We start from the raw sequence: 18,248 nt of genomic DNA on the forward strand, positions 1-18,248 counted from the left end.
AGTTAGTGGAAATGGACTGGTACTGGCCATTGTGAACTGGACAATCGTATGGTCTACCATGCCGGGAATGACAACTTGAAATGGAATGGCATTGCATTCGTAGTCAAAAAGAACATTTCAAGATCTATCCTGAAGTGCAATACTGTCAGTGATAAGATAATATCCATACGTCTACAAGAAAGACCAGTTAATATAACTTTTAATCTAATTTACACACAAACCACTAAGGCCAAAGACGAAAACTTTTACCAACTTCTGCAGTCTGAAATTGATCAAACATGCAATTAGGATGCATTGATGATTACTGGCGATTGGAATGTGAAAGTTGGAAACAAAGAGGAAGGACTAGTAGTTGGAAAATATGGCCTTGGTGATAGAAAAAATGCCTGAGATGGCATGATAGAATTTTGTAAGACCAACGACTTCTTTATTGCAAAATACCTTTTTTAACCAACATAAATGGCAACTACACATGTGAACATCACCAGATAGAATACACAGAAATCAAATCGACTGCATCTGTGGAAAGAGACAATGGAAAAGCTCAATATCAAAAGTCAGAGCAATGCCAGTGGCCGACTGCAGAACAGAGCATCAATTGCTCACATGCAAGTTCAAATGAAGCTGAAGAAAATGACAATAAGCCCACAAGAGCCAAAATACCACCTTGAGTATATCCCACCTGAATTTAGTGACCACCTGAAAAGTAGATTTGATGCATTGAACTCTAATGACTGAAGACCAGACAAGTTGTGGAATGACATCAAGGACATCATACATGAAAAAGCAAGAAGACATTAAAAAGACAGGAAAGAAAAAAAGACCAAAATGGATATCAAAAGAGACTCTGATACTTGCTCTTGAACTTTGAATAGCTAAAGCAAAAGGAAGAAATGACGAAGTAAAAGAGCTCAACTGAAGATTTCAAAGGGCAGCTGGAGAAGACAAAGTAAAGTATGATAATGACATGTGCAGATAGCTGGAGACAGAAAACCAAAAGGGAAAAGCACACTCAGCATTTCTCAAGTTGAAAGAACTGAAGAAGAAATTCAAGCCTCATGTTGCAATATTGAAGGATTCTATGGGGAAAATATTAAATAACACAGGAAGCATTAAAAGAATATGGAAGAGGCGGGCCAAGATAGCTGACTAGGTAGGAGCTACCTCGGATCCCTCTTGCAACAAAGACTCGGAAAAACAAGTGAATCGATCACATACATGACAATCTATGAACCCTGACCATCAAACACAGATCTAAAGAGTTGACCTCAGTGACAGAGACTGAGAACGAAAAACCACGGGGAAGCAGCAACTGTTTTCAGAGCCTGGAGCCAGCGTCCCAGTCAGGAAACCTTGGCGCCCGGCTTTGGATTGGGCACAGGGAAGCTGAGCACGGCACCCTGAGATGGCGCAAACACGGGACGCAGCCCTAGCCCCCAGAATTGACCTCAGGGGAAGCCCAGCCAGTGCACACAGGCAGTGCAGCGACGCGGCTGGCAGGAGGAGAAGACACCTGGAGGCAGTGACTGGTTTTGGAGCCGGGAGTGTGGCGTCCCAGCCAGGGAACCTTGGCCCTGGGCTTTGGACCGGGAGCGGAGGAACTAAACACGGCTTCTGGGACAGCACAAGCACGAGACTCAGGCCTGACGCTCTGGGGCAATCTCTACCCAGCCAGCGCACACAGTCGACGCGCCCCTCGGGAATCTCAGATAAAATAGTCACCCCAAGCAAGTTAAGTAACTTCGTCTATATTCCGGGGTGCTACTCTCTCCTATTTATCTGAACCCTCCCCTCCCCTTCCCAGGCAGCTTCATTAACATTGGAATTTCCTGAGCCAGAGAGTGAACTGTGCTGTGGTTTTTCATTCTTTTTTTGTTTGTTTATTCTTTTCCTAACCCATTCTCCTGGCCTGAGAGAAGCAGCTACAAAAAGCCCAGGGACCAAAAATCCTTCCCTAATTGGACTAAAAACACAGAACCAGCTCCAGCCAAGCATATGTGATCCACAGTCTTGGGCTTTCATCTCTACAGAGAACAAGGTGGCTATTATAATGCAAAGATATTTCTGATAGGGATCTGACTGTAATTGTTTTAGCACTTTGCTGGAAAGACAAGTTTCCCAGGTCTGATATCTCTGCGTATTCAACAGAGCCCTCACTGACCCACAACAGGGAACTGAGGGCTGAAGCTCTCCCCAGACCACCTAGCCTCCTGCCTCAGGGGTCTAAGGAGGGTGACACCAACCAATCTGTAGAGGCACTTGCATTGGGGGCCTAAGGTACAGCTGCAGAACTCACCCACCAAAGTGCTTTAGGAATAGAGACACACCTACCTCCCTGGCACTTGGGGGAAGCTTGTCAGCATCCTGCCCCCCTGGAGTGTGACCCCCTGCTGCTACTAGAATCTGGTGAACACAACTATCACCACTACTTCTCAAGGTGGAGAGGTGACAGTCTGCACCACACACTTGATGACCCAAAATCAGATTCTACTCAAGAATAGTGAATGGACTCTTAGGCTTATATATCTGGTAACAGCCCAAACCAGCTGGTAATAGGACATAAATGAGTCAAGGGCTGCAGCAATCAAGACAGTGCAATCTAGTAGCCCATCTACTTATATTGAAAGAAAACAAAACAAGATAAGACTCGGTGAGCAAATATAAAATAAATCACTACAATATCTTAGAGATGGCTTGGCGACAGCAGTCGATATCAAACCACATAAAGAAGCAGACCATGATTGCTTCTACAACTCCCCAAACTAAAGAATCAAAATCTTTCCCAAATAAAGATACAATCCTGGAATTGCCAGATACAGAATATAAAAAAACTAATTTACAGAATGCTTCAAGACATCAGGGATGAACTCAGAAATGAAATAAGGCAATCTACAGAAAAAGCCAAGGAACACACTGATAAAACAGTTGAAGAAATCAAAAAGATTCTTCAAGAACATAGTGGAAAAATTAATAAGTTGCAAGAATCCATAGAGAGACAGCATTCAGAAATCCAAAAGATTAACAATAAAATTACAGAATTAGACAACGCAATAGGAAGTCAGAGGAGCAGACTCAAGCAATTGGAATGCAGAGTGGGAGATCTGGAGGACCAGGGAATTGACACCAATATAGCTGAAAAAAAATCAGATAAAAGAACTTAAAAAAATGAAGAAACACTAAGAATCATGTGGGACTCTATCAAGAAGAATAACTTGCGTGTGATTGGAGTCCCAGAACAGAGAGGGATAACAGAAAACACAGAGAGAATAATTGAAGATCTGCTGGCAGAAAACTTCCCTGACATCATGAAAGATGACAGGATATCTATCCAAGATGCTCATCGAACCCCATTTAAGATTGATCCAAAAAGAAAATCACCAAGACATATTATCATCAAACTTGCCAAAACCAAAGCATAAAGAGAAAATTTAAAAAGCAGCCAGGGATAAAAGAAAGGTCTCCTACAAAGGCGAATCAATAAGAATAAGTTCAGACTACTCAGCAGAAACCATGCAGTCAAGAAGGCAATGGGATGACATAGATAGAGCACTGAAGGAGAAAAACTGCCAGCCAAGGATCATATATACAGCAAAACTCTCTCTGAAATATGAAGGTGAAATTAAGTCATTCACAGGTAAACACAAGCTTAGAGAATTTGCAAAAATCAAACCAAAGCTACAAGAAATACTAAAGGAAATTGGTCAGAAAACCAATAATATCAAGGTCACAGAACAGAGCATCCTGATATCAACTCAAACACGGAAATCACAAAAACAAATTAAGATTAATTTTAAAAAGAAAAAAATTCTCAAAACAGGGAATCACTGAAGTCAATATGTAAAAGATCACAATAATCAAGAAAAGGGACTAAATACGGGTGGCATAGAACTGCCATATGGAGAGGGATAAAAGGTGATATAGGACAATACAAGTTAGGTTTTTACTTAGAAAATAGGGGTAAATATTAAGGTAACCACAAAGAGGTATAACAACTCCATAACTCAAAATAAAAACCAAGAAAAACATAACGACTCAGCAAACATAAAGTCGACTACTATGAAAATAAGGAACACAAAATTTACAAATAAAAACGTCTCAGCACAAAAAAGTAAGTGGAAAAATGAAATTGTCAACAACACACCAAAAGGCATCAAAATGACAGCACTAAACACATACTTATCTACAATTACGCTGAATGTAAATGGACTAAATGCACAAATAAAGAGACAGAGAGTCTCCGACTGGCTAAAGAAACACGATCCGTCTATATGCTGCCTACAAGAGACATACCTTAGACTTAGAGACACAAACAAAGTAAAACTCAAAGGATAGAAAAAAATATATCAAGCAAACAATAAGCAAAAAAAGAAGTAGCAATATTAATTTTTGACAAAATAGACTTTAAAGTTAAATCCACCACAAAGGATAAAGAAGGACACTACATAATGATTAAAGGGACAAATGACCAGGAAGATATAACCATATTAAATATTTATGCACCCAGTGACAGGGCTGCAAGATCCATAAAACAAACTTTAACAGAACTGAAAAGTGAGATAGACACCTCCACAATTATAGTAGGAGACTTCAACACACCACTTTCGGAGAAGGACAGGACTTCCAGTAAGAAGCTCAATAGAGACACGGAAGACCTAATTGCTACAATCAACCAACTTGACCTCATTGACTTATACAGAATACTCCACCCAACTGCTGCAAAGTATACTTTTTTTTCTAGCGCACATGGAACATTCTGTAGAATAGATCACATATTAGGTCATAAAACAAACCTTTGCAGAATCCAAAACATCTAAATATTACAAAGCATCTTCTCAGACCACAAGGCCATGAAAGTGGAAATCAATAACAGAAAATTAGGGAAAAGAAATCAAATACTTGGCAACTGAACAATACCATGCTGAAAAAAGACTGGGTTATAGAAGACATTAAGGACGGAATAAAGAAATTCACAGAATGCAACGAGAATGAAAATACTTCCTATCAAAATCTCTGGGACACAGCAAAAGCAGTGCTCAGAGGTCAATTTATACCCATAAATGCACACATACAAAAAGAAGAAAGAGCCCAAATCAGAGAACTGTTCCTACAACTTGAACAAATAGAAAGAGAGCAACGAAAGAATCCATCCAGCACCAGAAGAAAACAAATAATAAAAATTAGAGCTAAACTAAATGAATTAGAGAACAGAAAAACAATTGAAAGAATCAACAAAGCCAAAAGCTGGTTCTTCGAAAAATTAACAAAATTGATAAACCATTGGCCAGACTGACTAAAGAAATACAGGAAAGGAAACAAATAACCTGAATAAGAAATGAGCTGGGCCACATCACAACAGACCCAACTGAAATTAAAAGAATCATATCAGATTATTACAAGAAATTGTACTGTAACAAATTTGCAAACCTAGAAGAAATGGATGAATTCCTAGAAAAACACTACCTACCTAAACTAACACAGTCAGAAGTAGAACAACTAAATAGACCCATAACAAAAAAAGAGATTGATAAGGTAATTAAAAAATTCCCAACAAAAAAAGCCATGGCCCGGATGGCTTTACTGCAGAGTTCTACCGAACTTTCAGAGAAGACTTAACACCACTACTACTAAAGGTATTTCAAAGCATGGAAAGTGACGGAATACTGCCTAACTCATTCTATGAAGCCACCATTTCCCTGATACCAAAACCAGGTAAAGACATCACAAAAAAGAAAATTACAGACCTATATCCCTCATAATAGATGCAAAAATCCTCAACAAAATTCTAGCCAATAGAATTCAACAACATATCAAAAAAAAATCCACCACGACCAAGTGAAATTTATACCAGGTATGCAAGGCTGGTTTAATATTAGAAAAACCATTAATGAAACAAAAGACAAAAACCACATGATCTTATTAATTGATGCAGAAAAGGCATTTGACAAAGTCCAACACCCATTTATGATAAAAACTCTCACCAAAATAGGAATTGAAGGAAAATTCCTCAACATAATAAAGGGCATTTTTATAAACAAAGCCAACAGCCTACATCGCTCTAAAGGGAGAGAGCCTGAAAGCATTTCCCTTGAGAACGGGAACCAGACAAGGATGACCTTTATCACCGCTCTTATTCAACATTGTGCTAGAGGTCCTACCCAGAGCAATTAGGCTAGACAAAGAAATAAAGGGCATCCGGAATGGCAAGGAGGAAGTAAAATTATCTCTATTTGCAGATGACATGATCTTCTACACAGAAAACCCTAAGGAATCCTTCAGGAAACTACTGAAACTAATAGAAGAGTTTGGCAGAGTCTCAGGTTATAAGATAAACACACAAAAATCACTTGGATTCCTCTACATCAACAAAAAGAACATCCAAGAGGAAATAACCAAATCAATACCATTTACAGTAGTCCCCCAAAAGATAAAATACTTAGGAATAAATCTTATCAAAGATGTAAAAGACCTATATAAAGAAAACTACAAAGTACTACTGGAAGAAACTAATAAGGAACTACTTAAGTGGAAAAACATACCTTGCTCATGGATAGGAACACTTAACATAGTAAAAATGTCTCTTCTACCAAAAGCCATCTATACATACAATGCACTTCCAATCCAAATTCCAATGACATTTTTTAATGTGTTGGAGAAACAAATCACCAACTTTATATGGAAGGGAAAGAAGCCCCGGATAAGTAAAGCATTACCGAAAAAGAAGAAGAAAGTGGGAGGCCTCACTCTACCTGATTTTAGAACATATTATACAGCCACAGTAGTCAAAACAGCCTGGTACTGGTACAACAACTGGCACATAGACCAATGGAAAAGAATTGAGTACCCAGATATAAACCCATCCACATATGAGCAGCTGATATTTGACAAAGGCCCAGTGTCAGTTAATTGGGGAAAAGATAGTCTTTTTAACAAATGGTGCTGGCATAACTGGATATCCAGTTGCAAAAAAATGAGAGAGGACCCATACCTCACACCAAGCACAAAAACTAACTCCAAGTGGATCAAAGACCTAAACATAAAGACTAAAATGATAAAGATCATGGAAGAAAAAAATAGGGACAACCTTAGGAGCCCTAATACAAGGCATAAACAGAATACAAAACATTACCAAAAATGACGAAGAGAAACCAGATAACTGGGAGCTCCTAAAAATCAAACACCTATGCTCATCTAAAGACTTCACCCGAAGAGTAAAAAGACCACCTACAGATTGGGAAAGAATTTTCAACTATGACATCTCCGACCAACGCCTGATCTCTAAAATCTATATGATTCTGTTAAAACTCAACCACAAAAAGACAAACAACCCAATCAAGAAGTGGGCAAAGGATATGAACACGCACTTCACTAAAGAAGATATTCAGGCAGCTAACAGATACATGAGAAAATGCTCTCGATCATTAGCCATTAGAGAAATGCAAATTCAAACTACGAGGAGATTCATCTCACTCCAACAAGGCTGGCATTAATCCAAAAAACACAAAAGAATAAATGTTGGAGTGGCTGCGGAAAGATTGCAACTCTTATACACTGCTGTTGGGAATGTAAAATGGTACAACCACTTTGGAAATCTCTCTGGCGTTTTCTTAAAATTTAGAAATAGAACTACCATACAACCCAGAATTCCCACTCCTCGGAATACTCCCTAGAGAAATAAGAGCCTTCACACAAACAGATATATGCACACCCATGTTTATTGCAGCTCTCTTTACAATTGCAAAAAAGCTGGAAGCAACCAAGGTGTCCATCAACGGATGAATGGGTAAATAAATTGTGGTATATTCACACAATGGAATACTACGCATCGATAAAGAACAGTGATGAATCTCTGAAACATTTCATAACATGGAGGAACCTGGAAGGCATTATGCTGAGTGAAAATAGTCAGAGGCAAAAGGACAAATACTGTATAAGACCACTATTATAAGATCTTGAGAAACAGTATAAGCTGAGAAGAACACATACTTTTGTGGTTACAAGGCGGGGAGGGAGGGAGGGTGGGAAAGAGTTATTTACTGATTAGTTAGTAGATAAGAACTACTTTAGGTGAAGGGAAGGACAGTACTCAATACATGGAAGGTCAGCTCAACTGGACTGGACCAAAAGCAAAGAAGTTTCTGGGATAAACTGAATGCTTCAAAGGTCAGCAGAGCAAGGGCGGGGGTTTGGGGACTATGGCTTAAGGGGACTTCTAAGTCAATTGGCAAAATAATTCTATTATGAAAACATTCTGCATCCCACTTTGAAATGTGGCATCTGGGGTCTTAAATGCTAAGAAGCGGCCATCTAAGAGGCATCAATTGGTCTCAACCCACCTGGATCAAAGGAGAATGAAGAACACCAAGGTCACAAGATAACTATGAGCCCACGAGACAGAAAGGGCCACATGATCCAGAGACCTACATCATCCTGAGACCAGAAGAACTAGATGGTACCCAGCCACAACTGATGACTGCCCTGACAGGGAACACAACAGAGAACCCCTGAGGGAGCAGTAGATCCGTAGGATGCAGATCCCAAATTCTCATAAAAAGTCCAGACTTAAGGGTGTGACTGAGACTAAAGGAATCTCGGCAGTCATGGTTCCCAAACCTTCTGTTGGCCCAGGACAGGAACCATTCCTGAAGACAGCTCATCAGACATGGAAGGGACTGGACAATGGGTAGGAGAGAGATGCTGATGAAGAGTGAGCTACTTGTATCAGGTGGACACTTGAGACTGTGTTGGCATCTCCTGTCTGGAAGGGAGATAGGAGGGTTGAGAGGGTTAGAAACTGGCAAAATTGTCATGAAAGGAGAGACTGGAAGGGCTGACTCATTAGAGGGAAAATAAGTGGGAGCATGGAGTAAGGTGTATATAAGCATATATGTTACAGACTGTCTTGATTTGTAAACCTTCACTTAAAGCTCAATAAAAATTATTAAAAAAAAAAATATGGAAGAAATACACAGAGTCGCTAACCAAAAAGAATTGGTCAGTGTTCAAGTATTTCAGGAGGTGGCATATGATCAGGAACCTATGGCACTGAAGGAAGAAGTCCAAGCTGCACTGAAGGCTTTCGGGAAAAACAAGGCTCCAGATATTGATGGAATATCAATTGAGATGTGTCAACAAACAGGTGCCGTGCTGGAAGTGCTCAGTCATCTATGCCAAGAAATTTGGAATAGAGCTACCTTGCCAAGCAACTGGAAGAGATCCACATTCATGCCTATTCCCAAGAAGGGTGATCTATCTGAATGCAGAAATTATTGAACAATATCATTAATATCACACACAAGTAAAATTTTGCTGAAGATCATTCAAAAGTGGCTGCAGCAGTATATCGACAGGGAACAGCCAGAAATTCAAGCCAGATTTAGAACAGGACATGAAACCAGGAATATCATTGCTGATGTCAGATGGATCCTGGCTGAAGTCAGAGAGTACCAGAAAGATGTTTACCTGTGTTGCATTGACTATGCTAAGGCATTCAACTGTGTGGATCATAACAAATTATGGATAACATCGCGGAGAATGGGAATTCCGGAGCACTTAATTGTGCTCATGAGGAACCTGTACAGAGATCAAGAGGCACTCATTCCAACAGAACAAGAGGATAATGCATGATTTAAAGTCAGGAAAGGTGTGTTTCTGGGTTGCATCTTTTCACCATATCTATTCAATCTGTATGCAGAGCAAATAACCTGAGAAACCAGACCATATGGAGAAAAATGGGGCGTCGGGACTGGAGGACGACTCATTAAAACCTGAGTTATGCAGATGACACAACCTTGCTTCCTGAAAGATTGAATCACATACTGATGAAGATCAAAGACTACAGCCCTCAGTATGGATTACACCTCAAGATAAAGAAAACAAAAATCCTCACAATTTGTCCAATAAGCAACATTGTGATAAACAGAGAAAAGAGTGAAGTTGTCAAGGATTTCATTTTACTTGTATCCACAATCAACACCAATAGAAGCAACAGTCAAGAAATCGAAAGACACATTGCATTGGGAAAATCTGCTTCAAAAGACCTCTTTAAAGTGTTAAAAAGATGTCACCTTGAAGACTAAGGTGTGCCTCACCCAAGTCATGGTTTTTTCAATTGCCTCATATGCATGTGAAAGCTGAACAATGAATAAGGAAGGCCAGTGAAGAACTGACATCTTTGAACTGTGGCGTTGGCAAAGAATATTGGATATACCAAGGATTGTCCAAAGAATGAATAAATCTGTCTTAGAAGAAGTACAACCAGAATACTCCTTAGAAGCAAGGATGGAGAGATTATATCTTATACACTTTGGACATGTTATCAGGAGGAATCAGTCCCTGGAGAAGGACATCATGCTTGGTAACGTAGAGGGTCAATGAAAAAGCTAACCCTCAACGAGATGGATTGATACAGTGGCAGCAACAATGCACTCAAGCATAACAAAGGTTGTGAAAATGTAGTGGGGTCAGGCAGTGTTTCATTCTGTTGTACATAGGGTTGGTATGAGTTGGAACTGACTCAAGGGCACCTAACAACCATAACAACATGTATGTATTAAAATATATCCTTAAGTTTATACGTGAAGTTTCCAACCCCCAAAGACAAATAGAGATCAGATTTATTAAGATACCGATAATAAAAAGCAATAATAATGGAAACTAAAAAAAAAAGAAAATGCAGTATTTGACTCACATTAGAACCAAATTAGGTTGGAGAGGTTGGAACAAAACTCTGTAGTAAATTGAGGACTATCTGTATTTAATTAATTTAATTTAATAATTAGAAATGGATAATTTCATACATGCATTTGTTTTTCTTATTACTTTTTACTGTATTGTCCCTGAGATTAGGGGTCATAGGTTCTAGTCCACCCATGGGCATATGACCGACTATGCCATGTATTGTATGGTTGGTATACATCTTTGCTAATAGTTATAGTACAGTAGATTAGAGTCCAATATATTAAATGCCTAAACAGAATTAATGAGCAAATCAGAGTAGGACAAATATTTATTGTTGTTGTTGTTAGGTACCATCAAGTCAGTTCCAACTCATAGAGACCTGATCTGAAGGAGTAGAACCGCTCCATAGACTTTCCAAGGAGCGGCTGGTGGATTTGAAATGCAGATCTTTTGGTTAGTAGCTGAGCTCTTAGCCGCTCAGAACCTTGCTTTGCTTTTGTTTGAACGTGTTTAAAAGTTAGTTTCTTCATTTAATTGATTGGTTGATTATTTTGCTAATAAATACTCTTCTGTAAGTATGAATATGACTATTAAAGAGGTCTTATAAATCACATAACTTCTGTTTTATATCTCTATCATTTTACTATTTTTCTTTAAGAACTGACTTGCACTCTCAGCACTGTAATATGAAAAATGGAAAACAATATAATTCACATTCTTTAAAATAAGTTCTTGAAGATGAGGGGAATAACTAGAATGATTGGACACTCTTCTTCTTCCCTTAGAGGGCTTTCATTTCCTTTTTTCCCCACACAATGTCTCAACAAGTCTCTACCCTATCTCAACAAAATTGACCTAGAAGACAGAACAGAGAACAATTAAAGGAGGGGAAAATATTAGTTATGTTGGTATTGAAGGTGACATCCTGGCTTCAGGTCCCAGCCCCACTCATCTGTAAATATACTACACTGGGAAATTCCTTAACAACTTTGTATTTACGTTTCATGGTCTAATGGGGGTAACAATAATTAAGGAAGATAATACATGCAAATGGTGAGACATTGTATCTAGCAAATTATAAGCACTAAAATTATTAGCTACTACATTTAGTTATAGGAGTCCTTGGGTGGTACAAGTGGTTCTGTGGTCACCTACTTAACTGGAAAGTTGGCAGTTCAAATCTATCCACAGGCACCATAGAAGAAAGGCCTGGCAATCTACTTCTGAAAGATCACAGCCATTGAAAACTCTATGTGCATTTCTATACGCATGGGGTCACCATGAGTTGGTATTGACTTGATGGCAAATTTTTTTTTTTTTTTTTACTACTAGTCATATCACTACTACTGCTACTACTACTATTACAAAGTTGATTTTAATGCTGTCAAGTGGTGGGTGAATTTAAGCTCTCTCACATACACAAAAAAAGTCAAAGAATCCTTATCCCACATCAAACATTGTAAGTACTAGAAGTGCAAGGTCTTAATATAGCATGTACGTTTATTTGTATTTGTTCTACCATGAGATGCTCATAGTTTTGAATTGATACCTTAATTCAAAAATTAAAATTAAAGTGAAACTATTTGTGTTAGTCATCTAGTGCTGCTCTAACAGAAATACCACAAGTGGATGGCTTTCACAAAGACAATTTATTCTTGCACAGTCTAGTAGGTTACAAGTCCAAATTCAGGGTGTGACCTCTAGAGGAAGGCTTTCTGTCCCTGTTGGTTCTGGAGGAAGGTCCTTGTCCTCAATCTTCCCCTGGTCGAGAAGCTTCTCAAGCACAGGGATCCCAGGTCCAAAGGATATGCTCCACTCCTGGTGCTGCTTTCTTGGTGGTATGAAGTTTCCAACTCTTTGCTTGCTTCCCTTTCCTTTTATCTCTTGAGAGATAAAATGCTGTCAAGTGATGGGTGAATTTAAGCTCTCTCACATACACAAAAAAAGTCAAAGAAACCTTATCCCACATCAAACATTGTAAGTACTAGAAGTGCAAGGTCTTAACATAGCATGTATGTTTATCTCTTGAGAGATAAAAGGTAGTACAGGCCAGATCCCAGGGAAAATCCCTTTACATTGGATCAGTGAGGTGATGTGAGCAAGAGTGTTACATCCCACCCTAATCCTTTTAACCACAGGCAGAGATTATGATTTATAACACATAGGAAAATCACAAAATGGAGGACAACCACACATGGCCAAACCAACTTGACACATATTTTTGGGGGACACAATTCAATCCATTACACTATTCTATTTCCAAAATGTAGGAAAGAAAAGGTTTGTGTTAGATAGCTGCCTCCTACCAGCTGTTGAACAGGTTAGTGATTTTTCATCTTAAAAATATAGTAGTAAGTAACAATAATAAATAAGCTGGCCGTATCCTTTCTTTTTCTATCGCCCTGTGTACTTTCTCTCCTTCATGGGCAAATTCCTCGAATGTATTGGCCTTACTAGTTTCTTTCCTTTCTTAAGTTCAATTTACTTGTAAATCAATTCAATCTGAATGCTGCCGTTACCTCACTTTCAAATTGTTATTTTCTGAGTTCATCGATAACCAATGCATAGCTAAACATCAACAGAAAATTCAAAGCTACTTTCCTCCTCACCTCTCGGAAATGTTTGACACAGTTAATCAGTCCCCCTTAAACACTCTTATAGCTTTCCTTCAAAAATTTGATATTGCTATGATCCATCTTTTTTTTTTTTTTGGACCACTCACAAATCGTGTTGTATGGATTAGATTGGATGTGAGAAATCATCATGGAATTTGGAGCCCGTATGTAAAAAGAGCTTGGAGGTGAAGTATGACCCCCTCTAACTTCACAACTAGGAAGGAGAATCAAGGTCAGACATGTCTCCTCTCTCCCCCATCTTCACCATTTCTGACATGAACCATCCCACCTACAGCACTCTACTTCTCTCCTGGGTTTGTTAATTCATTGCAATGGCCACATGGAACTCATAGACAATACTCGGGATTCTGGGGTTTGTTAGTGAAGTAACAGTTACAATTCTGGCTCAGGAGCACTCAGGATATAGTTCTTCCATCAGGACACCTCTTCCCAGCTGTGTTCATAGGCACACCTCTCCCTGGCCCTAGGCCTCTGCTCAAAGGCAGTCAGCTTTTTCTCTCCGTGGGCTGGGAATCCCACCATGCCTCCTGCTGCTGGATCTCTGCTGCCAGGTCTCTCCTGCTGGGTCTCTCCAGCCACCACTTATTACCGTCTTCAGGGTTACATCTCGCTCCTCATGGTCTCCTGCTTCCAGGAGCTTCTCAGTGCAGGGATCTTTGGTCCAAAGGATGTGCTGGATCCTGGTGTTCTTCCTTAATAGTGGTGGGATCGTCTTTTTCCCTTCTCTGGGATGTCTCATTTCAAGCCCAGCAGAAGGGAAAAACTGACCGATTCTTTTGGTAGGCCACAGTTACCCTATCACATAGTCTCGCCCAATCACTTGGGTGGGAGTTACAAGACCATGACTAGAGAGGCCTCTCAAAAGTAATCAAATGCACCACACCATAATTTATTATTATTTCTAGTAGTGCTTGTTCTCACCTGACCATTCTCTCACCAAACATTATATGGCCTTTACCCAGTTATCTGGACCAAAAGCTTAGAACTGTTGACTTTTCTCTTTTAATCGAAACACTACATCCAATCATTTACCAATAATGATTTTTTTTTTAAATATCTTTTTCCGGTTTTAGAACCAGATTGAGAAATGGACACAACACAGACTTTTGGTGGACATTAGAGTAGAGAAGTGTAAATAAACATGCACTGGTCATGCTTGGTCGGACCTTTCACTACAATTGCCCAGGGGTCTGTGCCCATGAGCAGAACACATTGTCTTCCTTCTCCACTACTTTCTCAACACTGTACATTTGTTGGGCAATGCTGCCATGCTGACTGGAGAAATACTACCACCCCAAAAGGCAAAACTTTTCTTCTTTTCTGGGGTAGCACGAGAGGTACAAAAAAAAAAAGGCATAATTTTTCTGAGCAGTATTTTTTGAGAAGGGAAAAATAATGTCTAAAATCCTTTTGGTTTCACATGGAAATTGTGGAAAGAGAAAAGACCTCTCTACCTAACACAATAGCTTCTTAATTGATCTCTCAAACACCATTTTTACTTACCTTAATGTCCACCCCAATGAATTTGCAATATTGACCAGGTGGTGAGAGAAAATATGTTTTCCTAGAAGGAACTGAGATTCTTGAAAATGAACATATTTTTTCATTTCTTGAGGACAAGGCCCAAAAGCATTTTTTTCAAATGTTTGATAGATTAGTTTAATTAATTCCATTGAAATTTGGAATTTCCCTGATCAGCCCTGTTTATTTATGCTGCTAACAATTAATTTGTAGATAATAAATAAAGTGGATGTTATCTGTGAAGTTTATGGTGCTATTTGGAAACCCTGGTGGCATAGTGGTTAAGAGCTATGGCTGCTAACGAAACGGCTGGCAGTTTGAATCCACCAGGCACTCCTTGGAAACCACCTGGGGCAGTTCTACTCTGTCCTATAGGGTCACTACAAGTAGGAATCGACTCGATGGCCATGGGTTTGGTTTTTTTGTGTGTATGTCTACTCCACCCTACCTACCAATAGTAAAAAAAAACCTGACAGCTTGCACTGTCCATTTGAGGAGTTTATAGAAGGTTACTATGGCAAACATGCATAAAGTTCAATAGTGATTTAAATTGCATGATGGTTATTAATTAGAAACTTTTAGTTTTACAGATTGAGTACTTAAGTGAAGGAATTGACAGCAATAGATTATCTCTGGAAAATGTATTCAGGAAATGGAAACCAAATTGCACATCGAGCATTTATTGTTGTTGTTTCTGTACAAATTTCTCTTGAGACAAATATAATTAAGCTGTGCAGTAGATGCAATCCCTATGGTCTCTAGTAAAGACAGAAATACAGCCTACTCCTTTACCATATTACAACTTAGAATTCTGGAAAGTCTAGGAAGCCAATAAGAAGTAAGTTTAGGGTGCTTGTGACTCTGGGTATAGTCCTTATTCATACTATGCTGTAAAATTACATTGATGTTCTGGAAAGGAAATTCTTTGACTTCTTTGGATTTTAGCTTCCTAATTATTGACTTACTGTGTTAAAATCAAGATAAGCAAAAATATGTATGTAAATACATAGGAAAATATCTAGAAATACATTCTCTTCCAAACTGTGATGAGTAGTTTTAAGGAAGGTTGTGGAATATGCAAGATCATAATAATTACGTTTTACTCTCTATATATTTTACTCTATATACTTAGGTGGCATGTGACCTCCTTTACAATTAGAATATATTACTTATGTAATAATATGTGCATATAATTATAGTAGTGATATGATGAAAACAAGAAAATCTGAATCTGTAACTAAAAGTGGTTATTTTTTCTAAATGTCTGTAACAAAAGAATAATATACACAACTCAGAATAAGGAAGGAATATTGCATCCATTTTAACTGAAACTTACTTAAAAAGGTTTAATAAATGGAATCCAGGTATCTTGGTTCTCAGCTCAGACCACTGATCCTAGGGGAGCTTCTTTGGCTGAAGTGTGATGGAGACCTGTGTTAGGTGATCGGAATCTTTTAAGTATCATGTATTCTCTGTCTCGTCTCCACAGATGTCTGGCTCTGAGCCAGTGGTGGATGGAAACCGGTCCCTCTGCACCAAATTCACATTTGTGGCTTTTTCCTCTCTAGGAGAGTTACAGCCTTTGCTCTTCGTAGTGTTCTTAGTTATCTACTTGTTTACAGTGGGAAGAAATCTCATCATCATTTGCCTGATTTGGATCACTCCTTCCCTGCACACTCCCATGTATTTCTTCCTGGTGAATCTCTCCTTCCTGGAGATGTGCTATATCAGCAGTGTGGTGCCTCTGATGCTGGTGCACCTGCTAGTAGACACAAAGACTGTTAACACAGGAGGCTGTGCGGCTCAGATGTACATATTCACCATCTTGGGGCTGACAGAGTGCTGGCTGCTGGCAGCCATGGCTTATGACCGATTTGTGGCTATTTGTTACCCGCTACATTATACTCTCTTGATGGGCCCTCATGTGTGTTTGAAACTGGCTGCAGCATCTTGGACCACTGGAGTGGTGGTGGAGTCAGTCCAGACCACTTGGATCTTCACCCTGCCCTTCTGTGGAACAGGACAGATTCAGCACTTTTTTTGTGACATCATGCCTGTGGTGAAACTGGCTTGTGTTGACACTTCCCACAAAGAGATTGTGTTGTTTGCTGTCTCCGTGCTCTTCATCATGAGCCCCTGTCTCCTCATTCTGTGCTCCTATGTGCATATTCTTATAGCCATCTTGAGAATCCCCTCAGCAGCTGGCAGATGCAAAGTGTTCTCCACTTGTTCTTCTCATATCCTGGTTGTTTCTCTGTTCTATGGAACTGCTTTGTTCACTTATCTCCAACCCAAGACTGCGCACACTCCAGAAACAGACAAAGCAACCGCTCTTATGTACACTGTGGTCACTCCTGCTCTGAATCCTGTCATCTACACCTTGAGGAACAAGGAAGTGAAGGAAGCCTTTCAAAGGGTAACACAAAGGAACCCTCTTTGACAAATGGCCTAAACCTAGTCAGCTAGGCCATAGCAGATAAAACTTACACTGCTGTACGCAGAAGTCACCCGAGACTTCGCGATCAATGTCTCTCTCTGTCTCTCTCTCTTTCTGTGTGCACATACGACTTTAATGATTATATATATACATATACATATATCAAAAAAAAATTTTTTTTTTTTACACGCACACAAAATCATTAACACCTGTATAGCCTAGGAACCAGAAAACAATTGGGTTTGTTCTATGTTTTTCAATGTATTTAAACAAGAGGAAAGTATGCAGTAGGATCATGAAATTATTTAATCATTCATTCATTCAAAGATATTTACTGAGCATCTCCTGAGTGTCAGTTACTATTCATTTTTTTTTTTTCTTCCCCAACAGTAATAGGATTAAGGTGAGTATTTTTCACGCCATTTTACTGAGGAAAACAAAGTGTTCTTCTTGTGGGAAAAATTTAAAAAATAATAGGAAGAAGTAATTGATACTTTTTTAACATCAAATATAAGCTGTTAGAAAAATAAAATAAATGTAAAAAGTAAAAACAAATACAAACTGTTAGAATTTAAGTTCTTAAGTGGAATGCACTCCCTTAACTTACCATCTTAAATAATCAGTCATTAATAAATACTGATGAGAACACTATGAAACAACCCTAAATGTAAAAGTTATAAATATCATAAGGAACCCAGGATCTTTATTCACAACTAGATCCTTCTTTTTCTCTTTTTTTTTGTTGTTGTTATCCAAAGAATGAAGTTTTTAGAGGAACTTCTTTGTGACATTCACTTTTGTTACTACTATTGTGAACCCTGTTTAAATGTGTTGGTTTGGATTGTAATTTCCCTCAGGAACTGTTTATAATATTGTAACTAATTAACCATGCTTTTGACCCCTTGAATAAAAATGAACAAGGCTTCCACAAGAGAATAAAGCAAATAACTTTTTAATAAATATTAAGTTTCTATGGA

General features: G+C 38.8%; 1 protein-coding gene across 1 annotated transcript; it reads left to right on the top strand.

Moving 5' to 3' along the window:
- The first annotated feature begins 16,323 nt into the window (after positions 1–16,323).
- LOC126068258 (olfactory receptor 10A2-like) lies at positions 16,324–17,318 on the top strand. The gene has a single exon (XM_049870702.1). The coding sequence runs from the start codon at positions 16,324–16,326 to the stop codon at positions 17,272–17,274; it is 951 nt and encodes a 316-aa protein (XP_049726659.1). The 3' UTR covers positions 17,275–17,318.
- Positions 17,319–18,248: the final 930 nt, after the last annotated feature.

The sequence above is a fragment of the Elephas maximus genome, chromosome 27 (genome assembly GCF_024166365.1).
Source record: "Elephas maximus indicus isolate mEleMax1 chromosome 27, mEleMax1 primary haplotype, whole genome shotgun sequence".
NCBI classification, from domain to species: Eukaryota; Metazoa; Chordata; class Mammalia; order Proboscidea; family Elephantidae; genus Elephas; species Elephas maximus.